This window comes from Bubalus kerabau, chromosome 1 (assembly GCF_029407905.1).
Source record: "Bubalus kerabau isolate K-KA32 ecotype Philippines breed swamp buffalo chromosome 1, PCC_UOA_SB_1v2, whole genome shotgun sequence".
NCBI classification, from domain to species: domain Eukaryota; kingdom Metazoa; phylum Chordata; class Mammalia; order Artiodactyla; family Bovidae; genus Bubalus; species Bubalus kerabau.
The window spans coordinates 109,870,512-109,896,334 of NC_073624.1; the positions used below are offsets into that span (position 1 = coordinate 109,870,512).

At 37.2% G+C, this 25,823-nt stretch overlaps 1 protein-coding gene across 15 annotated transcripts in view; it reads right to left on the reverse strand.

Moving 5' to 3' along the window:
• Nucleotides 1-25,823, reverse strand: part of TMTC2 (transmembrane O-mannosyltransferase targeting cadherins 2) — a 420,522-nt gene that overhangs the window by 195,166 nt on the left and 199,533 nt on the right. For all 15 annotated transcript variants that reach the window (XM_055586702.1, XM_055586726.1, XM_055586696.1 and 12 more), the window contains exon 3: nucleotides 13,788-14,616. In XM_055586702.1, the coding sequence (XP_055442677.1) occupies nucleotides 13,788-14,616 (829 nt within the window). The remainder of the gene's footprint in view (nucleotides 1-13,787; nucleotides 14,617-25,823) is intronic.

A 25,823-nucleotide genomic window follows, 5' to 3' on the forward strand; every position in this document is an offset into this window, starting at 1 on the left:
CTCATTGGAAAAGACCCTGACGCTGGGAGGGATTGGGGACAGGAGGATAAGGGGACCATCTCAGAGGATGAGATGGCTGGATGGCATCACCGACTCGATGGGCGTGGGTTTGGGTGAACTCTGGGAATTGGTGATAGACAGGGAGGCCTGGCGTGTTGCAAATCATGGGGTCATAAAGAGCTGGACATGACTGAGCGACTGAACTGAACTGAACTGATACATAAAAAAGGGCTCACACTTTGTTTTCCCATTGAGTTATATATATAAAATCTCCTAAATCCAACTTTTTTTTTCAATAATCATATAATTTGAACATCTCAGATTTTTCCATAATCCCTTAAGACTTAACTGGAATTTTCCTTTACTTCCATAGGCATAAGTATAGGTGTACATGATTAATAAGGATAAAATTGAAAAGTGTGTCTTACTGAAAATCTGCTATAGCTGTGACATTATCTGTAACTGTATTACAGCAGAAAATGAATACATTTTAGCTCTTTAGCCTTCTGTGTTTTATAAGAGTCAAATACCTGAAATTTGATTTTGCCTAAAACATTGCTCTAATACATTTTTTGACTGACTTTAGCAGTGTTCTCTTTTGTTGAAGGAGAACTTAAAATTTCGATAATATTAGCTATGTCTTAAACTCTATTCTCAAATATAATTTCTAACATAGCTAGCCCATTCCTTAATAGATGCCAGATTTATGGATACTTCTTAGGCATTTCTCTTTCTGATAGTGTGGTAAAGTTTTGTTCAGAGATTCTCTCCTTATATAGAAATGCAATCCCAAAGAAACACAGTGCCAAAGAATATTCAAAGTAGTGCACAACTGCACTCATCTCACATGCTAGCAAAGTAATGCTAAAAATTCTCCAAGGTAGGCTTGAAGAATACATGAACCAAGAACTTTCAGTGTTTCAGCTGAACTTAGAAAAGGCAGAGAAATCAGAGATCAAAATGCCAACACCCATTGGATCATAGAAAAAGAGAATTCTAAAAAACCATCTATTTCTGCTTCATTGACTACTACAAAGCCTTTGTGTGGATCACAACAAACTGTGGAAAATTCTTCAAGCGATGGGAATATCAGACCACCTGACCTACCTCTTGAGAAATCTACATGCAGGTCAAGAAGCAACAGTTAGAATCAGACATGGAACAACAGACTGGTTCAAAATTGGGAAAGGAGTATGTCAAGATGGTACTTTGCCACCCTGTTTATTCAACTTCTATGCAAAGTACATCATGCTAAATGCAGGACTGGATGAAGCACAAGCTGGAATCAAGATTGCTGAGAGAAATATCAATTACTTCAGATATGCAGATAACACCACCCTCATGGCAGGAAAGCAAAGAGGAACTAAAGAGCCTCTTGATGAAAGAGGAGAGTTAAAATGCTGGAATAAACTCAATATTCAAAAAACTAAGATCATGGAATCTGTTCCCATTACTTCATAGCAAATAGATGGGGAAACAGTGGAAACAGTGAAAGACTTTATTTTCTTGGGCTAGAAAATCACTGCAGATGGTGACTGCAGCCATGAAACTATCAGACACTTATTCCCTGGAAGAAAAGCTATGACAGACCTAGAGAGCATATTAAAAAGCAGAGACATTACTGTGCCAACAAAGGTCTGTCTCATAAAGCAATGGTTTTCCCAGGAGCCGTGTATGGATGTGAGAGTTGGACCATAAAAAAAAAGCTGAGCCTCGAAGAACTGACGCTTTTGAACTGTGGGGTTGGAGAAGATTCTTGCGAGTCTCTTGGACTACAATGAGATCCAACCAGTCAATCCTAAAGGAAATCAGTCCTGAATATTCATTGAAAGGATTGATGCTGAAGCTGAAGCTCCAATACTTTGGCCACCTGATGTGAAGAGCTAACTCACTAGAAAAGACCCTGATGCCAGGAAAAGAGGAGAAGGGGACGACAAAAGAGGAGATGTTGGATGGCATCACCTACTAGATTGATATAAGTTTGAGCAATCTCCTGGAGCTGGTGATGGATAGGGAAGCCTGGCGTGATGCAGTCCATGGGGTCACGAAGAGTCAGACATGACTGAGTGACTGAACTGAACTGAAAAATGCTAGATAGAAAACATAAGTATTTGTCAATGAATATATTAATTGATGGGCTTCTCTTGTGGCTCTGCTGGTAAAGAATCTGCCTGCAATGTGGGAGACCTGGGTTCGATCCCTAGGTTGGTAAGATCCCCTGGAGAAGGGAACAGCTACCCACTGTGGTATTCTGGCCTGGAGAATTCCATGGACTGTATAGTCCATGGAGTCATAAAGAGTCAGAACGACTAAGCAACTTTCACCACCACTACTTGGTATTAAATTGATGGGACAGTAAGGGGAATCCTCAAACCTAGAGACTGCTCAAAAACATGAGTCCAGAAGGTTAATAGGTTCTGAAGATGGCATTCACCCTGTGTAAATTTGTGGAACTAAGAGGAATCAGGGCTTGGGATTTAACTGCCTTCGAAAGAGAGGTTGGATAAGAGAAGCCACACAAACTCAAGCCTTGGGAAGAGAAGCACTGGTCTCACTCAGGAACATGGGTGAAAAATTTAGAAGAATATAAATTGGATAATACATAATTAGTGAATCTTGGACATATTCCAGGAATGCAAAGTAAGTTCAATATTAATATAAATCATTATCATAAATAGATTAAGTGGGGAAAATGCCTATCACTATCAATTAATTCACAGAAAGAAAACTTAGACTAGAAATCCAGAGGAAAACTCTGATAAAAGCTGTCTACTGAAAAACATAAAATGCACATAATTAATGGTGAAATGTTTAAAACATTCTTTCTTAAAAAAGAATGAAATAAAAATCCACTGTCATCACTTCTGTTTGACACTGTAATGGAGGTTCTAGCATAAAATAAGAGAACACAAGTGAAAGCAAAAAACTGAAATGAAAAGATGTATGGGGCGGGGGAGGGTCATCAATGATTCTGGTAATAGCTTATTTTCAATATGCAAAATGTGTTATTTGTTTTAGTGGTCTCCTTTAAGTGGTTCAAATACAAGGTATGTGGATACATTTCTCAATGAATGAAATATTTCATATATGTTTAACAAAAGAGAAGCAAAGAAATGTTAGAACATTTTAAGAATGAAATACAAAAACTAATATGGAAATCAGAATAATATAACTTCATACTTCTTTTAATTATATGTGAGTATGTTTCTTTGAAATATAACCACTAGTAAATATATTCAATCTAAGGAAACACTAATTTTAGGGTTAAAGGCTTTCAAACACCCATAAGGATTCAGTAAGTTTTGTTATGGTAATCCCAAAGACACAGTGATATGTCACCTAGTTTATTGTTATACACAATAAGACCATTTTTACTGAGTCCGTTGTCTTTTTTCCTTCCCTGAAAAACTGTACTTGCAGGCATTAGAACTGGAACCAAAGAAAAGATTTATGTGCTACTCTGTTCTTAGAGGAAACCATATGCTTTTGAACTACTGTGACTTACTCCATGTCAATGAAAAACCACAGTTAACTTACTCAAGAATCAAATGTTTAAAAGGTGCCTTAACAATTTAGATTTTACTTCTTAAAAATCCTTTGGTTGAGATTTTCATTTCAATGAGACATTTTCATTTCATTCTTGTCAACCCCCTTATTTTATATTTCTTTTTTCTACTTAGAAGAGACAAATTAAGAAGAATAAACACAGGATTTCCAGTTCAAGATGGCGGAGCAGAAGAATGTGTGCTCATCTCCTCTTGCAAGAGCACCCGAGTTGCTCCTGTCTGTTGAACAATCATTGACATGAGGACACTGGAACCCACCAAAAAAAGATACCCTATGTCTAATGACAAAGAAGAAGCCATAACAAGATGGTAGGAGGGGCACAATCACAATAAACTCAAATCCCATACCTACCAGTTGGGTGATCCACAAACTGGAGAACAATAATATAGAAGAAGTTCTCCCACTGCTGTGAAGGTTCTGAGCCCCATATCAGGCTTCCCAGCCTGGGGATCCAGCAAAGGGACTGGGAGTTCCCAAGGAATCTGACTTTGAAGGCCAGCAGGATCTGATTACAGGACTTCCACAGGACTGGGAGAAACAGACTCCATCCTTGGAGGGCACAAACAAAATCTCACATGCACTAAGATCGAGAAGAAAGGAGCAGTGACCCCACAGAAGACCGAACCATACTACCTGCTATAACTGGAGGACCTCTCATGGAGGCATGGATCAGCAGGCTTGCCACACAATTGGAGAGCTGGCAGCAGCAGTCCTGGAAGGGGGCCCATGGCATAAGTCCTCTTGGAGGTTGCCACTAACCCTACCATAGACCCCACAGACCCCAGGTCTGGGTCACTTCAGGCTAAACAACTAACAGGGAGGGAGCACAACCCCAATCATAAGGAGACAACTGGATTAAATGTGAGAGTTGGACTGTGAAGAAGGCTGAGTGCTGAAGAATTGATGCTTTTGAACCGTGGTGTTGGAGAAGACTCTTGAGAGTCCCTTGGACTGCAAGGAGATCCAACCAGTCCATTTTGAAAGAGATCAGCCCTTGGATTTCTTTGGAAGGAATGATGCTAAAGCTGAAACTCCAGTACTCTGGCCACCTCATTCGAAGAGTTGACTCATTGGAAAAGACTCTGATGCTGGGAGGGATTGGGGCAAGAGGAGAAAGGGACGACAGACAATGAGATGGCTGGATGGCATCACTGACTCGATGGATGTGAGTCTGAGTGAACTCCAGGAGTTGGTGATGGACAGGGAGGCCTGGCGTGCTGCGATTCATGGGGTTGCAAAGAGTTGGACACGACTGAGCGGCTGAACTGAACTGAAGCACATCCCTGCCCTCTAGAGCAAGACCTAGTTTATCCCACCACTAGTCCCTCCCATCAGGAAGGATACACAAGTCTCTCAGTCTCCTCCATCAGAGAGCAGACAGAAGAAGCAAGGAGAAGCACAATCTCACAGTGGCTAGAACAAAAATCACATAAATCACAATGAAAAAGCAGAAAGTCATGTCACAGATGAAAGGACAAGATAAAAGCCCTGGGGGGGTGGGGGGGTGGGAATGAAGTGGAGATAGTGAACCTTCTCTAAATGAATTTAGAATAATGATAGTGAAGATGATCCAGGATCTCAGGAAAACAATGGAGCAGATTCAAGAAATGTTTACAAAGACCTAAAAGAGCTAAGCTTCCCTGGTAGTATAGATGGTAAAGAATTTGTCTGCAATGCAGGACACCCAGGTTTGATCCCTGGGTAAGGAAGATGCCCTTAAGGAAATGGCAACCTACTCCAGTATTCTTGCCTGGAGAATTCCATGGAGAGAGGAGCTTGGTAGGCTACATTGCATGGGGTCGCAAAGAACTGGATACAAATGAGCAACTAAGCATACACACATGCAAAAGACCTACAGAACAAACAAACAGAGATGAATAAATACACTAGAAGGAATCAAGAGCAGAATAAATGAAACAGAAGAATGGATAAATGACCTGGAGAATGGAATGGTGGAAATCTCTGCCACAGAACGTAGAAAAAAAAAAAATGAAGACACCCTAATAGACCTCCAGAGCAACATTAAACACACCAACATTCACATTATCGTGGTCCCAGAAGGAGAAGAAAGAAAGGACCTGAAAAAATACATAAAGAGATAATAGCTGAAAACACTTCTAATATGGGAAAGGAAATAGTCAACCAAGTCCAAGAAGCACAGAGAGTCCCTGGCAGGAATACACTGAAACACAAAATAATCAAACTGACAAAAATTAAAGACAAAGATAAATATTAAAAGCAATAGGGGAAGATAACAAAGAACATACAAGGGATATCTCCCAAAAGGTTATCAGCTGATTTCTCAACAAAAACTCTACAAGTCAGAAGGGAATGGCATGATATATTTAAAGTGATAAAAGAGAAGAAATTACAACGAAGAATACTCCTCCCAGCAAAATTCTCGCTCAGATTTGATGGAGAAATCAGAAGTTTTACAGACAAGCAAAAGTTAAAGAGAATTCAGCACCACCAAGCCAGTTTTACAACAAACACTAAAGGAACTTCTCTAGGTAGGAAACACAAGAGAAGGAAAAGATCTCCACAAAATAAACCCAAAACAATTAAGAAAATGGTAATAAGATCATACATATCGATAATTACCTTAAATGTACATGGATTAAATGCAGGAGCCAAAAGACATCGACTGGCTGGGCAGATGAAAGCATGTGCGTGCATGCACTTCCACTTCCCACATCACTCTACTTAACCCCTCAAATTGTATGTATTTTATATTGCTAGGTAATCATGTTCCCATTATGGCTTGCAATTTTAATGATCTTTTTTTTTTGGTCTGGCTATTGATTGTGAAAACTGATAAACATTTTCTACTATAGTGATTTTTGATTAGTATAATAATTGTATCAAGATTGCTCAACAGAAAATAACAGAATCCTACATCACTTAAAAAAAGCAAAAGCAGAAGAAGAAACACAGAATTTCTTTACCCTATGGAAACCTTATTCCACTTTGTATTGTTTTTCTCTCAATCAGCCTTTTAGGGAACTTTTTGCTAGCTATCTCCTACCACATCTCTCTGTCAAAAATGAAAATTTGTATTTTATACCTTTTTAACTCAAGACAGTCAGTCTTATAAAACAGTATACTCGTTTTCCTTCTTAACGGCTAAATTTTATTTTTCATAAAAATCTGAACCTCTGAAATTTTCTCATCTTACCTCAGAAGTATTGTAACTTGACAAATTATCTAAGAAATATAGTAAGATTCATTACACAATCTCAAAGTTAGCTGGTTAATTGCAACATACCACAGTTAAAGAAGACAGTCAATTAGAGGTAATCAAAAACTTAGACCATAAAATCCACAATGAATTAGTCAAGTTTCACATGGCTTAGTGGTTTAGATTTCACTTAAATTATGAATTTTTTCCTACATAAAATGATACTCCTTCCACATACTTGTTTCTTGAAATCTGCAACCATGTGAAGCTGACATAAAAGTATCAATTTCACAGAAATCGAGGAAAAAAGAAAAACTGTCAAATGTTGCACAGCTGACACAACTATTTAATTTCTGTTTTTCTATATCTAAATGGACAATATTTGTTATTTGCATAAGGAAGGACTGAATATAGGAAATATAGGATGTGTGAATAATCACCTTTATAATTTCAAATATGTGGTCATTTTACATAATTTTACATATTTACATTAGAAAAGAACATTAAAATAAATGTTATCATGCTAAATTTTCCTTGGATGAACCCTGCTTCATTAATCCTAAATATTTTCAGAAATTGTTTCTAAACAAAAAAAATCACAATATGTTTTATAAGGCAAATTGCTACAGAGTTAATAAACCAACCATTCTAAAGAGCAGATCTGATTTTTAATTTATAACTTGTAAAACTGTAAATGCCTTTTAGCACACTAAATATGCTGCCCCTATGCTATCATTATCACCTTTTTTTATGTATATGAGCTCACTGATCTGTTTATCCATAACAACTTTGTTAGTCTCTGCTTAACAACCATAATTAATAAGGAAGTCAGCAAATAGGTGGTTTAGGGAAAACTGGTGATGCGTTTGAGACGCAGACAAATCACCAAGATGGCGAAGTCCTATAGTCACGGGGACAGTAACTTGGAAATTCAATGACACATTTATTGACTCCATACTAATATATCCCAAGTAGTGTTCTGGATTCTATACAGAAACGAAAGTGAAGGCACACTTTGGATAGAACCTTGCAGAATGAATAAATTTTAAGAGGAGGCAAAACCATAGATGAGACAGCTGTGGAAATGAGAGAAAGACAGTCAAAATTGTGTAGTGTTCCTTGAAAGCCCTAGTAGCAGAAATCAATGGTGCCAAATTCTGTAAGAGCCAAAGATACATGGGAATTTAGATAAGGCCAGAGGCCAAGAAAGAAAAGTGATCATACATTTAACCACTTTGTAATGCATTAAGAAATGCTTTTTCCAAGCAAATACTTATCAATATAGTATATAAAACACAGTGTTTTAAACACACACTAAAAAAAAAAGCTTTTAAATATTATTATATTTAAATAATATAAATATATTGACTTGTTCATTAAATAATGAGCTTGCTTATTAAAGCAGTCAAAGAAAATTTCCTCCTTCCCAAGCACAAAAATGCAAAGAGTCATTGTAAATGAGCAAACTACAGCAATCAACTATGTCTAGTATTTTCCTGACATTATCAACCACATAATGAGATAGGACTTGTGGTTTACATAGTCCAAATCAGCTATCATTTCTCTACTATCCAGATTTAAACATAAATTAGCAACACACTCACTATGACAGGCTCTACTCATCATCATTTGCATCCAATCAGTTAATGACTGGCAGCTGTCTGTACAACCCATTACTGAAGGCAGCAGCTTTCATGTATAATGCTTCATGAGGCTTAAAATCATATTCTGCTGAAGTAATAGTACACTGAAGTACTCCAAAATTTGCAAAGGCTTTCAAAGGAGAAAAAAAAAAAAAACTAACTCAATGAAATAACTGTAATCTCAAACACAATTACATAAGACTGGCTTTAAAGCATTTCTAATCTTTGGCTAGGCTCAAATAACATCACAGACTAAGAAAAAACTATCTTAAAGAAGATGACTACCAGTCTCATAATTGCTAAGGAAGTCACTGGAGCCAGAATATTTATTAGCATGTTATAAATAGAAATAAATCAGGAACCTGGATTTTAAAAGTTTTGCCTTGTATCAAAATGGAAGCATATGTCACAGAAGGGACTCAAGGAGTCCAAAACTAACTCCACTCCCAATTCTATCCCTCTTATTATGAAACATGCCTTAGTATGGAATGCTGCTGCTGCTGCTAAGTCACTTCAGTCGTGTCTGACTCTGTGTGACCCCATAGACAGAACCCCACCAGGCTCCCCCGTCCCTGGGATTCTCCAGGCAAGAACACTGGAGTGGGCTGCCATTTCCTTCTCCAATGCATGAAAGGGAAAAGTGAAAGTGAAGTCCCTCGGTTGTGTCCGACCCTCAGCGACCCCATGGACTGCAGCCAACCAGGCTCCTCCGTCCATGGGATTTTCCAGGCAGGAGTACTGGAGTGGGATGCCATTGCCTTCTCCGTTAGTATGGAATAGGAACGGTTAATTTTAAATTTACACTAGATTTGCTTCTATGACTTCAACCCTTTTCTTGTTATTATAAACATACATAATGGGCCTGCCTCAGGGAGAGAACCTGAGTCAACCACCTGTGAAGGACATTTTCAAGGACTGAAGAGTCTTTTTACTTTGTTTCCTCACCTTCCCTCCATCTCTGAACTATGAGAGAACCTGGAAACCAGGCCCTGACAAGATGATTATTTTGTGGTGCTAGCCTGCCATCTTCTAGGTCAGCTGGCTCCCCGATTACAATCCCTTTCTTGCCTCAACGCCTCTTCTCTCGGATTTACTGGCCTGCCGTGTGGTGAGCAGAGCGAGCTTGGACTTGGTAACAAGGATGTGGTTCATCGACAACATACTTTACACTTTCACTGCCTATAATAAATATATACCTTATCTCTAAATAAGTTCTAAAGTTTTTTAAGGAGGGGGATTACGACTAACATTTATTCATCAGTGTATTCACTCAAAAAAACCCTCTCTCTTCCAGGCACTGTCCTAGTAGCTACATACATAGCATTAAAAAAAAAAAAAAAAAAAAAACCCACAAAACTCCTTGTCTTCTTGTGTCATGCATTATACTGTACACTGAACAACACATTGAAACAATAAACACAGAAATAAGGAAAATATAGTCTGTCAAATGGTCCTAAATGTCATGGGAAAAACAAAGTATTTTGGAAAGAGGACAGGGAACACTGGACAAAGCAGAAGCAGAAGGGTAGCTGCAATTTTACAAAGAGCAGACAGTTTGACAGTAAGCACCTTACTGATAACGCAACGTTGCACCAAAGACCTAAAGGATTTGAGGGAGACTATCTTAAAAAACACATTCTAAGAAAAAGCAGTAGCAAGTGCCAAAGGTCTGAGGCCAGGGTTTCCCAGGCATAGAGAAGGCACAACATATGGGCCAGGAGGGCTGGAGTGAAGCAAGCAAAGGCAAGGCTGGGGGCCTGCAGTGTCCAGTCTCGGCCTGTGTGCTTTTGAGTTTGAGAGAAATGGGTGCCAGTGGAGCACGGGGAGCAGTGAACACCACAGTCCAGGTTATGTTTCAAAAGAATCATCAGGGCTGCTGATGAAAGGTCGATGCTAAGGATGGAAAAATGGAAGCAGGGGTTCGACTCAGACGAATAAAAAGCTTGGACCTCCTCACTCCCATTCTTACAACAAGAATGTGCTAAACAAATGGCAAACTCAAGGAAGATCCAGTTGCAAAGAGATGAGACTACCCGGAGGAGAAACGGACAGGAATAAGTAACTGGCCATAACCTGCTGAAGGCTGGTTAACCTTCAGTAACCTGCTGCAGGCTGAATGTGGTGGAGCTTAAGTGAGAGTAAGAAATTTCTGGAGCCCCTAATCTTAGAGGCATCCAGCATCTAACTCTTTTGTGGGTTTTAGTTCAGGGCCCAGGGACTCCCAGGTTCTTGCACTGAAAAGCCAAGAAACAGGCCTTCCTGGCTCTGCAGAGGAGGAGAAAAAGAACTTTTATGAAATGATCCTACTTCATAACAAAGGTCTCCCCTCCAGGGAATCAGCTTTACCATAGCTGTTTCCCAGGGCTGTGGGGGACAGGCACTCCTCTCCCTCCCATCCCCTCTGGCTTTCCTGTCCCAACAAGAAGGAGAGAGAAGGAAAGTTAAGAAACCCTCATAAAGGTGACAGCCCAGAGACACTAAGATTTAATCACCAAAAAAGAGGACACATTCCTTCTCCTACATTTAACCAACACACCAGCAGGGCTCCAATATAAAAATGGTTAATTTACAGGAGAAAGAGATGCAAAATACAGACTCCAAGTTTGGGCTAAAGCCCAATGACTATAGAAGAAAAAAGGAAACCAGGTATATACAATGCCTCCATCTACAGCAAACATTCAACTCAAGCCCAACTCAGGGTCAGATTAACGTTAAAACTCACACTAAGCCTTTTTTACCTAAATTCCTATTATTAATACCTGATAACATGACATCTGACTCTCACAAAAGCATGCTAAAAGGCAAGGAAATGGAAGCAGGGAGATTTCGCTATAGCCTTTTAGTAATAGTCTGATAAAAGATGGTGGTGACTTGGGGCATGATGGTAGCAGTGGAAATGGTAATACATGGTCAGGTTCTGGATGTGTTTTTGAAGACAGAACAGAAGGGATTTGCTGATGAAATGGATGTAGGGTAGGAAATAAAAAGAGCAGATATAGACGACTCCTAACGTCGGGCAAAGCTTTTGAGAAAATGCAGTTGCTATCAACTGAGATGGTAAAGCACTTGGCTGGAGTACAGGTTGGCAAAGGGGTTGTTCAGGAATTCAGTTTTTGATGTCTCAGAGGATTTATACTACTGGTCAGCTGTATACTCATTTAACTAATAATATTTGGAGTACCTAAATACGATCACACTTCTTAAGTAGTAGGAGACACGAAAATATATCAGACATGCTTAATAACTGTTTACTGAGTGAACAGATGGATGAAGAAATGACCAATCATTTTAACCATGTCACCAAAATAATTTCAACAAAGTCAGAATCATAACTGTCAACAGTATAGTAGCTAATGCTGGACAATATTTGGGAATTCTTTCACCTACCCTGGGACAGAGACGGCTACTTATAGCAGCATCTCAGGATCAGCCCTATGCTTCCTCAAGAGCAATCCAGTGTGGCAGGGCGCTCGGATTCCCAGAATAAAGATGATCTCTCCCAGCCTTTCCTGTAGTGAGGCGTGGCCCAGAGTCTGGCAGCGAGCACGGGATGGCCATTCCTGTGATATGCTCTTAAAGAGAATGGGCACACCCGCCATTTGTGCCTTCTGCCCCCCTTCCTGTTAGCTGAAGTGCTGAAGTGACACTGAGCCATCTTGGACCACTTGGACAGGGTGACCCCACTGAGATGGCAAGGGAACAAAAGCAAAGGCGCGCGGATCCAGAAGACCCACGGCGCCATCTTATCAGCTCTGGACTACACAGGCTTAGACTGTTATGAAACAATAACCATTCTATCTTCTTTCAGCCACTGCTGTCTTGCCTCTTTGTTACAGTAGCTTAACCTGAAACTTAACCAATACATTTAATAAATCCTTCAAACAACCCTGTGATGAAATGTGCCGGGGTTTTCTTTTAATTCCTTACAGTGTATATCTCTTTTAAACAGCAGGAAAATAAACTAGCAACCTAGCCATGTTTTATATATTCTCATGTACCAGTGAAGAAAAACTAGCTGAAAAGCATTCTATAAAGAACAGATTGCAAAAATTTTTACAGCAAGATTCAGGTGCAGACATTCAATAAATTGTTCAGTGCTCACTATGTAAAAAGCCACAAGGTAAAGAGTTTTCCATGAGAAGTGAAGAATTCTATGCTATGTATCAGCTCAATTTTAATGTTTCTGCTCCTATTAAAGTCTCTGCAATCTATTAAACATTTTAAGTACCAACAATTAGTCCCTTGTCTTAAAGAAATGAGTAGTTGTTCAAGAACTCTAAATTGGTAATCAGATAGGAATGCCAGAGTTGTTTGTGGGACATCTAGATATTTGGATAAATTATCCTGATATGTATCAGCAGGCCATTCCATTCATTAGGAACAGTCTCACACATTCAGTATTTGAATACTGGTACAGAAATGTGCTGGAAAAAGTAGAAAAAGCCTAGTTCAAACACTATGCAAGCTGCCATAATTTAAAGGATAAACACACACAAAAAATAGCTTATGAAGAACAAGACTCTGGCACTATTTACTATGCTATATTTTTGTACTTAAAATGTACACTTATTTTCATTCAACTGCTCTCTAGGTTCTGTCATCATTTCCTTGTCTAAACCAGATAAATCACTGAATTAACAGCTTTTGACTATTCACTTACACTTTAAAGGCTACTTTCTACTCTAGCAATAGATTTTGAGATTTGCTAAATAATTTTCTAAATCAAAAGCAATCATGAAAATTATGCTCAGCCTTCTCATTGTACAGTAAAAAGTATACTTCCTTAAGTGACTTAAGGACTTACTTCCAAATGAGAATGTGCAAACCGCTTGGCAACATCCAGATAATTTAGCCTCTGCAAAACTAAGGATGACTCAACGCTTGCACACGCACACACTGACACCTCCAGACACGATGCGAAGATTCAGAGGTAGCCTTATCTCCAAATCTTTCAAAGATGTCAGTGTAAGCCTTGTGGTATTTCCTTAGGCGATGCTTGGAAAACAGAAGAGCTAAACTGTATTTAAGTGAGATAATCTGACTTTTACTACATGATGAAAAGAGATGATGTCCATATCATTATTTTAAAATGTGGAAATCAAGCATTTTTCTAAATTCTGACGACAGTCAATATTTTTACACAATAGGAGCTCTAACTCCTCTGGACAAGTATAGTCAGGAACTTAGGAAAACACTTCCCTATTCCAAATATGGAACAACGGTAGTCTCTAAAATGGTCACATTGATCATCTCTCAAAGAAAAAAAAAAAAAAAGAAAATGTTCAAGTAAGTATTACAAGAACCTCTTCTTTCTTCACACTGTTAAAAAGCAAGAAGGAAAGATATAAAAAGGCAGAAAGGGTAAACCATCCAGGTAAAAGCATAAAATAAAATATTACCTTTAGCTGGGTTTACTTTTATCCCTGACCTATACAGCATTTCCTCATTCTGCCAGTCTCCGTTCCTGATTGCCGTCTTGAGTCCATAGAAAACAATTAATGCAGCTGTAGCATAAAAAATCAAGCTCTTGAGAAACCTCTTTTGGACTTTGACATAAAGGGCTCTGGCACCCACTGTAATGAGGAGGCAAAAGCCCATACTAGGAATATACAATACTCGCTCTGCAATTACAAAGCCGACATAGAAAAACAGGTTCGTGGCAGGAACAAAGGGTATTATTAATAAAGATAAAGACAGAACAACTATGTTCTCCGTAGAAGGAAGCTGTGTTCTCTGCGATGCATTGTTTCTAATGCCATTTTCTACTTTGGATGCAAAGCTGGGTTTAATCTCTGAGTTCCCGTACTCCACCTCTGAATGGCAGCTATGTCCATTTGCATTCTGCTTGCCATTTGTTACAAATTTCCCGTTGCATTCTCTTTCTATGCTTGGGCTCTTCAAACCAAAGTAGGCAAGGAGGAGGAGTCCAGTATAGAAGGCCACAGTGTGTAAGTTTCTCCAATCAGAAATTGTTTTGAGCAGAGGCACGGCGTCCATGGACCAATCAAAACTGAGGGTATCTGGGCATAGCAACAGCCAAAGGTTCTTGGTTGGCAAGTAGAAGAAGGTGAGCGTGCGAGCCAGGAGGCTGTCCGAATCAGCAGCTGGGTTGTCAGAGTTGGAAAAGCTTGGTGGTTTGTTTCCCATCCAGTATAAACGGGCACCCAAAAGGGAAGTTCCCCAGAAAGTTAACAAACTAATGCTGAGAAAAAGAGACAAGTTCTTCCTCTGAAACCAAAAGAGAGGGGGGAAAAAATTAAGATCATCATCAATACGACACAGGAACAGATCATTTAAAAATGAAAAGTATCTTTAAATGGACAACTAAAAACAGAGTATTAGGTTTCAAATACATGACTTTGTTTCTATCTCCTTTAAACATGCTTATGGCTCCTGTAAGCTTTAAAAAATTGACTATAGAATCCAATTCTGTATACAGTTTTTCACGAGTATCTTTTCCTCTTGTTTCTTGCTAAATATCAGTAACCAGAGCGTCAATTTCTTGACCTCTATAAAATGGGTTGAAAATATTTCCCTCCCCAAACTGGTATTAGGTCAAAATGAGACCACAATATACTCAGCACTGTATATGGAATATAGTAGACATCTAATAAATGTCTTCTTTCATTTTATAGTTTAGATTCTGGGGAAAACAAAGAGCAGGCATGCCAAAAAACATGAAGTTGACAGGATTCTGCATGGCTCAAAGGAAAAAGAGAATTTAGGTACAGGTATACCCTGATTTTCAAATGTTCACTTAATGCCACTTTGCTTTTACAAAAGACCTAAATTAGTACCTACTCTCATTAGCAACAACAACACAAATGCAAAGAGGATTTTCACTTTTAAAAAAAAAGGTGAAAAGTGAAAAGAGGTTCTGCATTTGTTTTTGCAGGGAGCCATCTAGAGAGGCAGTGCATACCCCAAACAGTGAGAGTGGAATCACCAAGCGTTTTCCCCAGGAACTACACTCAGCATCAAGCTGCCACGGCTTTAAACTGTTTGCACTTCATCTCCATTTATTTTGTACATCTGCTACCAAGATGTTTCCTAAGGTAATATAGCACAGAGTTGGACACGACTGAAGCAACTTAGCAGCAGCAGCAGCAGCATTTCAGCTTACAAAAGTTTTCACAGGAACAAATACTTTCATATAACAAGGGGAACTGTGGTATGTCTATGCCAGTCCCTGTTTAACTATCTTGATCTCTTCGCAGAATTTATAAACTGGGCTCTCAGTGACATCAGTGATAATAAACATCTAATAAGACTCCTCATGAATCCTAAATTTCCATGTCAATGGTAACTTTTTAAAAGTAAAATGGCTTTAATAAAAAGACAGAACTGAGGGAGGGAGGCCAAAGGGCATCACTGTTAATAAGAAATTTCTGGCAAACTCTTTCAACCAAAATAAGAATTTAGTGACCTCAATTTAAGTTCCGAAGAGGCAGTGGGAAAGGGAGAAGAGCCGACACCATTTCCCAACTTTAATGATTCACTGCTAATGTGATCTCTCACTGAGATCACACAGAATGAGCACACACACTCTGGCACTATATAAAACTGTCTTCCTCAAAGACATTCGGAAAGGTGCCTGGAACCATACAAAGAATATGCCAAATATTTTGCTTAAAAAACCTATAAAAGGTAACAAAAGCAAAAATAAACAAGTGGGACCACATCAAATTAAAAAGCTTCTGTACAGCAAAGGAAACCATCAAACAAAATAAAAAGTCAAACCACTAAAAATTTGAGATAATATTCGCAAGTCATGTATCCGGTAAGGGGTTAATATACAAAATATATAAAGAACTCACATAACTTAAGAGAAAAAAACAACAATCTTTTAAAAATGGGCAGAAGATCTGAATAGACATCTTTCCAGGGAAGATATACAGATGACCAAAAGGTATAGGAGAAGGTGCTCAATGTCACTTATCCTCAGGGAAATGCAAATCAAAATCACAATGAGGTATCACTTCACAACTGTGAGAATGACTTATCAACAAGACAAGAAACAGCAAGTATTGGTGACAAAGTGAAGAAAAAGGAACACTTCTGCACTTCTGATGGGAATCCCAAGTGGCGCAGCCACTACAGAAAACAGTGCAGAGGCCTCTCAAAACATTAAAAATAGAACTACCATACGATGCAGTAATTCCACTTCTGGACATCTGTCCAAAGAAAATGAAATCTCTACCTAGAAAAGATGCCTACACACCCATAATCACTATTTACTGCAACATTATTTACAACAGCCAAGACAGAGAAACAACTTAAGTGTCCATCAACAAGTGACTAGATAAAGCAAATGTGCTATATATGTACAACGGAGTATTACTCAACTATTAAACTATAAGTTCTGTCAACAGCAACCAGAGACCCTGCAGGCATTATGCTAAGTGAAATAAGTCACACAGAGAAGAACAGATACTGTATGACCTCACTAGTAGGCGGAATATTAAAAAAAAAAAAAAAAAAAACCTGAACTTGTAGATAAAAACAGATTGGGATTGCCAGATGCAGGGGTTGGGAGGACAGCCAAAATGGGTGAAGGGATAAAGATAGTCAAAAGGTAAAAAAAAAAAAAAAAAAAAAAAAATGTCCAGCTACAAGATAAATAAGTTCTGGAAATGTAATATATAGCATGGGGATGGTAGTTAAAAACATTGTATTGCATATTTGAAAGTTGCTAAGAGAATACATCTTAAATGTTGTTATCACAAGAAAAAAACAGAAATTTGTGTGTTTGTGGTGATGGATGTTAGCTAAATTTACTGTGGTATTCATTTTGCAATATATACATATATCAGATCATCATGTAGTATACTTAAAACTAATTCAGTGTTAAATGTCAATTACATTCCTCCCCAAAAAAGAAAAAATCCTAGTCCACAAAGCAATGTATTTTGAGCATGTACAAGTTCAAATGAAAATAGTGTCTTATCATATGATGCAACCATCACTGAACTCTCCTCCTCTGACTATCATTCACCCCAGCTCTACTTGCTAGAAGCCACAGAACTCATCTGGGACATCTGCTCCATCTCTACTCTGAACCTATGTCAGCAAGGATCATGATATTACCAATTGTTATTAAATACTAATGACATCATCTTAACTTTTCTTCATCTTCATAGTCATTTACCCAACTGCCTACTGGGCAGTCATAAATACGTTAGGTACCTCAAACTCAAACTCCCCAAAATAGAAATTTTTCATTAATGTCAGATCATTCCCTGGTGGCTCAGTCAGTAAAGAATCTGTCTACAATGCAGGAGACTCAGGTTCAATCCCTGGGTGGGGAAGCTCCCATGGAGAAAAAAATGGCAACCCACTCCAGTATTCTAGTCTGGGAAATCCCATGGGTAGAGGAGTCTGGTGGACTACAGTCTGCTGCTGCTACTGCTAAGTCACTTCAGTCGTGTCCGACTCTGTGCGACCCCATAGACGGCAGCCCACCAGGCCCCGCCGTCCCTGGGATTCTCCAGGCAAGAACACTGGAGTGGGTTGCCATTTCCTCCTCCAATGCATGAAAGTGAAAAGTGAAAGTGAAGTCACTCAGTCGTGTCCGACTCTTAGCGACCCCATGGACTGCAGCCTACCAGGCTCCTCCATCCATGGGATTTTCCAGACAAGAGTACTGGAGTGGGGTGCCATTGCCTTCTCCAGTCTACAGTGTTGCAAAGAGTCAGACATGACTGAGTGACTAACATACACACACATTAGTGCTAAATTCACAGAATTAACTGCCTAAAATTAACTGTTTAACAAGTTTTAAAACAGTTGTGGCAGATTCCTGCTCAAAATTAATTCATGTAATGCTAAATACAATTTTGAATGATGGAGGAGAAATGTGTTCATTAGCCACCAATCTTTCCATTTCAGGTCTGTCCTAGCAAAAGCCGATGTTTGAAGACACACTTTTATCTAAGGATAACTTCTACAAACCATTCCTTTGCTCCTCTAAAATTCCATCCAGTAAAAGTTCTAAAATTTCTTGATTTTAAGGGAGAAAACTCACAAAACCATAAAAGTTGTAATAATTTGTTAGATCAATCACATAATTGAGTATTCTTAGATTACACAAAGGAGAATACATATTATTTGGCAAAGACAAATGAGGCAAGGTACCAATTTATCATAAAGAAGACAGATCTGGGAAAACAATCCAACTTTGAATTTGTACCAAAAGTCCATTTTGTAACTGAGTATTAACCAAGTCCTCTGAGTATAACTAGGGCCATTCTACTACAGTATCTTCTGGTGGGGGTAAGCAGAGAAGATGAAGGGGAGGAAGAAGGCATTACAAAAACAGCTATAGTCAGGCAAGAAAAGTAAGGGAGTAAGAGAATTACATGGGGAGAGAAATGTAAGTACCCAGGTTTCTTTGCTGGTTATGAAACTCCAGAATAAGTTGGTCTTCAGTTCAGTTCAGTCCTCATTCATGTCCTACTCTTTTTGAGCCCATGGACCGCAGCACGCCACATTTCCCTGTCCATCACCAACTCCCGGAGCTTGCTCAAACTCGTGTCCATTGAGTCAGCGATGCCTCTAACCATCTCATCCTTCATCGTCCCCTTCTCCTCCTGTCTTTAATATTTCCCAGCATCAGGGTCTTTTCAAATGAGTCAGACCTTCGCATCACATGACCAAAGTAATGGAGCTTCAACTTCAGCATAAATTAGTCTTAATGATTACATAATTATGATTATATAATCATAAGTTAGCTTTAATGATTATATAATTTTGATTCTTATAGAAATGCCATAAGGCAAAACTATCTTATTAATTTTTTAAAAAAGTATCATTATGCTAAATTTTAATAAAGTATTATAAACATTACGAATTAAGATATGATTAAATGATTCTAATCTTAATTATGATGGAAGAAAATATCAATACACTCAACTACAAAATAAAGATGTGAGTAATGAAGACAATTCAATGATAAATATTATATAAGAAGGCTGCATGCATGCTCAGTCTCATCCGACTCTTTGCAACCCCATGTACTGTAGCCCGCCAAGCTTCTCTGTCCATGGGACTATCCCTGCAAGAATACTGGAGAGGGTTGCCATTTTCTTCTCCATGGGACCTTCCCTATCCAGGGATCGAACTCGCATCTCCTGTGTCTCCTACATTGGCAAGCAGATTCTTTACCTCTGAACTACCTGGGAACCTCTAAGGCTAAGTGCTGAGAAAATGAGAAAAATGAAAAAGCCTGAAAAATAAAATGTGCATTAACATATTTTACATTTTAAAACATTTTCGTGTACAGTCTCTAATCTAAACAACTGACATAATAACCAGGATCAAGAGACCCAAAGGTTCTGAAGTGAGACATTCCATATGTTCATTCTCCCATAATTGCAAAATCTACGTGGGCTAAATAAATGACACTATGGAAGGAAAACTGAGCTAATACGTTAAAGAGAATTAAGGCTACAATTTTAAAAGTAGAAGAATTTCTAAAGCCTTGAGGTAGGTTCATACTTTAAAAAGTGGTAGCCAAAGATTGAAATTGTGACTTCAAGTCTCTTTAATGCCTTCTCATAGAATTTTGTTTAAATTATTATCTATAAGAATGGGACTCTGATAAAAACCAAGTCTCTCTTCTAACCTCAGATTCACTAATCCTGTGGAGATGGAAAGCTTCTATTTCTTGATTTTGGTGGCTAAACTCTGATTTATGGATTAAGTTAAATTAACAGTTTTGATTGAGCTACAACTAGGAGCCAAGTGACCATGTGATTAGCCTCAGCACCTCTGCACTGTTTTGTTCTCCAAGTGGAGCAGCAAAATGATTCAACACAGGTGTTCCCAAGATAAGGCATGAGAATTCTGATGAGCTGCCACCTTAGACTTGAAAGTCAAAACTGGTAAACCACCACATACAGAAGATGAGATTCTAAATTCTGGGAAATCTGAGAGCACTGTAAAATGATTGCAATTTAACAAAAAAAGTCTAATCGGTTCATTCAAGACAAAGGCTTCTTTACGTGGCAGACACTCTTCTTTTAGTGCTGGATATACACCTGCAAGAAGTGAGAACCCATGTATTCTTGGAGCCTCACATATTCTACTTTGTCTAGAAAAATAATTTGGGAGGAAAAGGATCATAGTGACTTCAATGATAGTTTTCAAACCTAAAGGATGATCAATATCAACTGTGAGCTTTTAAAATACTGATGCTCTAGTATAAAATCTCCACAGGAGATTATAACATAGGCAAGGTTGAGAATCATTGAATATTTGCTCAAGTCTAATACTTATTATTACCACTGAAAATACTGTTGGACTCTAGCTTTCATTTCACAAAGTCTAAGGCATATTTTCCTCACATGCTAAATGAAGGAACCATAATTAAATGTAAATAATGCTTCCTTTCAGGCTCTGGGACAAATTGAATTCCTAGTGTAATAAATGAGTGCCATGAAGGTCAGGCTACAAAGAAATTGAGATCTTTGGAATAAGTAGAATTCGGGGTTGAAATATTCAAGTCTTGTTGCAACATACAGAAGACAAAGAGTTTGTTCTCAGAAAAAAAAAAAAAGTCTTCTAAACATGTACCACAAAAAAGCAAATAATCCAATAGTAAATACAGGTATGAAACTACAGACATGAAATTCAGAGAAAAGAGAACAGTAAATATGTGAAAAGATGCTCAATCCCAATAATCAGTGAAAGCTGAAGTGGAAAGAACATACTTCAAATAAACTTAAGCAAAAAAAAAAAAAAAAAAGAACTGGATATAAAAGTCCCTGAAATTGTGCTGAAATGAGAACTACCACACACTGGGGAAAAAACATAAATTGTGCAAACTGGGTGGGAAATTTGGACGTGTTTAGGGAAATTAATAATTTGTATCCCCTATCATTTGGTCATCTGAATTTAGTTACATACTCTTTAATAAAACCTCTTAGATCTGAATACAATGTCATCTAATGAAGCATTGTTAATAAAAGCAAAAATAAGGAAAGAACTAAAAACTTCATTATATCTATATGAAAATAAATTATGGTAATGATATGATCTAATCTATAATGTAATTAAAGGGAAAAGCATATATATAATCTCTATATATAGTATACAGCTACACATATTTATATAAATATATATCAACATGAAAAATACTGTATAGCAATTAAGGCAAACAAATCATTTTATACTAACATAGCTAGTGAAAAATCATTGTGTAAAATATGCATATTATAAAATCATATTAGCCATTCAGGAAATAATACTGTTTTTTCACAAATGCATACATACGTTTATAAAGGTTTTTTGTTGGTTTGTTTATTTTTTCCAAGTCTAGAAACAATTAAACCAAACATAAGATGATGAAATATCTGGGACAGGATACGGCAGGGAGATGGACTGATGGGTAAGAAAAAAAGGTAGCTTAAATTTCTGCATAGTTGCTATTTATTCATAGCCCCTCAAAATTTATTACAAAAAACAAAAGGTCCAAAGATCTGTTATGCCTAAACTTATATTTCTTGAGTTTAAAAGAGAATTTTTCTGCTTTGAAATATACAAATAATGTTAACAAATCTAAATTCTGGTTACAGGCACTTAAGTATGTGATGTGTTAGTACTATAATTTTCTATATTTAATAATTATGGTAGCTATTTTAGTTTCCTTAATTAAAAGATCTTTTCCATGTCCCTATTTAATCTATCTATAATTATTTTGTAATCTTTACCCTAATTTTCCTAGAAAATCTCTTAATTTCACAATACACCCTAGCTGGCATACAAAATTATGATACTGTTATGCTACTCTTTTATATCTGGGGTAAAATAACTGACACATCTTTGAATTCCCAGAAGTTAATATACACTCTGACATTTGTAGGTATTCAAATAAATTATTCTTAAACTAACTCTGACCCTCAAACCAAAAGTCTATTTAGACCTATCATCTCACACATTTTGAATCTTGTTATGCTAAATCCTCATTCCTAATCCCTTATGAAGGGCTATAAATTAAACAATACTGCACAACTCCAAGGCTATTTAAAAATAGCTTGGTTATCATCATATACAGAAAGTTGGCCTTGTCACCTTTATATCATACCACTTTTTGCCTGTCTCAATCCCTCTCCATGAAGAGTACACAAAAAAGCAATGACATATGTTCTGGAGGAACACTGTTCTGACTACAATTTCATTCCAAAAGTGGAATTAAGAATGGGAAAATGACTAGATCCCTAAGAAAATTATCAGCAAACATATTTTATGTCAATTATTGAATGGAAAGGGTTCCTTCATGGTTTAATTCACTATCTACTTACAGAATGATATAAATCTGCTTCATGAAAGCCTAATTTCTCTACAAATTCAAATATGTTCTTTTTTTTAAATTCTCCTTTAACATAAAAACAGAAACCAGATCTAATCTCCATTTCATTGTAAAGAATTATGTGTTTCTAATCACAAAATTTTAGAGATTTTTCTGGAACTGTCAAATAGGAAATCACAGAATGGAAATCAGGTAAGAATATAAAATTCATAGCTGACAATTTATCTCTCATCTTTGGATACTAATGGAATAAAAGGATGTAGCTAGAGCTTAACCAAATAATGAGAAATTTATCATAAAATATCAAAGTCTTTTCCACATATCACCTGAAGTATGAAGGCAAAGCTGATGAGAAGACCCTGCCACATAAATTAATGGTGATGTCTTTATAGAAGCCATACAGTGATTTTTCCCCCCTCTATGGGAGTCTTTGACTAATGAAATAATATAAGAGAAAAGCAAAAATCAATTACAACAGCTCTCCTCTATATTGTTCACAGAAAACTACCATTCATGATGGCACTCCAATACTGCCTTCTGCTCTCACGTTTTGTGAGACAAAAAGGAAACTGAAAAGAATTGTTTCAGACTCAATGAAAGAAAAATGTAAACATTCCGCCTTAGAGTATTAAAACCATCATGAGACTCACTTTTTGGCAAACTAATGAAAATAAATTACTTAAGCGTAAGGCTCATTTAATTCCAAATTAAGCCCTTGAATATGATACTAGCATGGTAATAATAAAGTAGATAAAAATCAGTATCTGAAAGTTATAAGAATAACTGAGAGAAAGGACTATACAGACATAACAAAAGTTGAGCATCCTCTATTTTGAATCCATCATTCATCACTGAAGTCATAAGCTTTTGTTATATCAACAATACAGGATTTCTCCTCACTGTTCTCCTTTCTGAAATAGTTCTCACTGGAGACTCACCCCAAAACATTAATATAAAAACAGATTTTTCTGAATACATGACAAGAAGGAATGTTTGGCTAAAAGTATAATTGGAATTTTTTCTCTAGAACATATTCTGAGATTAATCAGTTTTGCCATAATCAAGTTGTCAGGGTAGTTCTATTTCCCTTCAAACAAAAAACTGTTTTCCTTATTAATAATTACCCTATATACAACATCAGAAACTTTTTTCTACACCAACTAACAGACAAGATAAAACAATTTTAATATTTGATATTTCAAAATTATAAAGAGGTTCAATGGGTAGGTTCATCCAGTCTTTGTGAGGAAAGAATTTAAAAACTGAGAGCATTAAAAAAATGTTAGTACATTAAAAAACAAACAAACATATGTTAGCAAGATACTTAACACTTTATATTATAAGGAATTTTTTCATTTATTCAAGCTGACTCTATAGTATACCATAATACTTTCTGTTAAGCTTGGCCATGTATTAGAAAGTATTCCTTATATCCAGGCAAATATTGAGAAGCTTCATAAAATCAGATAAAGATTAAAATTCACTGATGAAAATGTACAGACTTTTTAGACAAGATTATAACGTATCGAACAAGATTTTTATGAAGGGAAGAGTTTGGCCATATAAAAATCCAAAGAGTTTCAAAGCATATTCATGTATGTGATACACTGAATAACACATGATATTTATCCAAAGTTTAAAATCAAATATATTTGGATTAATTTGGTAATAAAAAGCAACCAAAACCAACAGGATTTTTTAAATTTCAATCACAACTATTAGCTTATTTGAAATTTTCTTTTCATGTGATATGTCTTCATGTGATACTAGCTAACATTGGAGAAAATGGAGATTAAAAGTTATTTTTAAATGTGATGTAAAGAGAAAAAAATCTAAGATGACCATCTATTGTTCTTTCATTTAAGTATAGTTGAAAACTCCTTAATTTTACTTAAAATTTTGTTTTAGTTATTCCTTAAAAGGTGTTAGCTAGTGTTCACATCTTGATTTCAAATACCATTTTCCAATAAGCAGAACCAAGGTTCTCTGAAGCAGTGTACTGATTTTAGGCCTGGGCCAGGAAATATAGAAGAAGGTGAGCCTGGAGAATCTTCTAGTGCTAGAAACCAAGAAAGTGCTCAACAAACATACACACACACACACACACACACACACACACACACACCAGGATACAGCAAAGGGTCAAAGGCACACAGGAGCATGCTTAAAGAGCTCCCCTGGCCAAAGTCAGACAATCTGAGCAATAAAAGAAGAAAAGTAGTATTAGGTTATAATCTAAAGTATAAAATATCCATGAGTCTATACTGACAAATGATATAATAAAATGATATGAGAAAATGGGAACAAGAGGGAATATAACTGTACAAGAGAAACTTGAAAAACACTGCTAAGTCACTTCAGTCGTGTCCGACTCTGTGCGACCCCATAGACGGCAGCCCACCAGGCTCCCCTGTCCCTGGGATTCTCCAGGCAAGAACACTGGAGTGGGTTGCCATTTCCTTCTCCAGTGCATGAAAGTGAAAAGTGAAAGTGAAGTCCCTCAGTCGTGTCCGACTCTTAGCGACCCTATGGCCTGCAGCCTACCAGGCTCCTCCACTCATGGGATTTTCCAGGCAAGAGTGCTGGAGTGGGGTGTCATACACTATCTCAGCCAAATGATCAAGGTCAACCTGAACAGTAATAAATCACGTTGATAGAATATACCCTTCATTTCCGATATTCTGTGATGAAAATGTCACTTTATCTGTGTGCTTCCTTTCAAAACCAGTCTAATCATGTGAACAACATCAAGCCAATTCCAATGGAGAACATTTTACCAACTACCTGACTAGGAATCCTTAAAATTGTTGTTTCTCAAAAGTAAATTTTTGCAAAACTGTCAAAACCAAGAGGAGCTGATGAAGACATGACAAATAAATGTAATGAGCTATCTTAAATGGCATCCTGAAACAGAAAAAAGAGGGCATAAAGAAAAAATGAAGGAAATCTGAATAAACTATGAACTTTATAGCATGTATCAGCATTGGTTAATTAACTGTAACACATATACTATACTAGTGTAAGCTGTCAATAACAGGCAAAACTATATTTGACTATATGAGAATTCTGTTCTACTCAATTTTTCTGTAAACATAAAACTGTCCTAAAAAATAAAGTCTATTCTAAA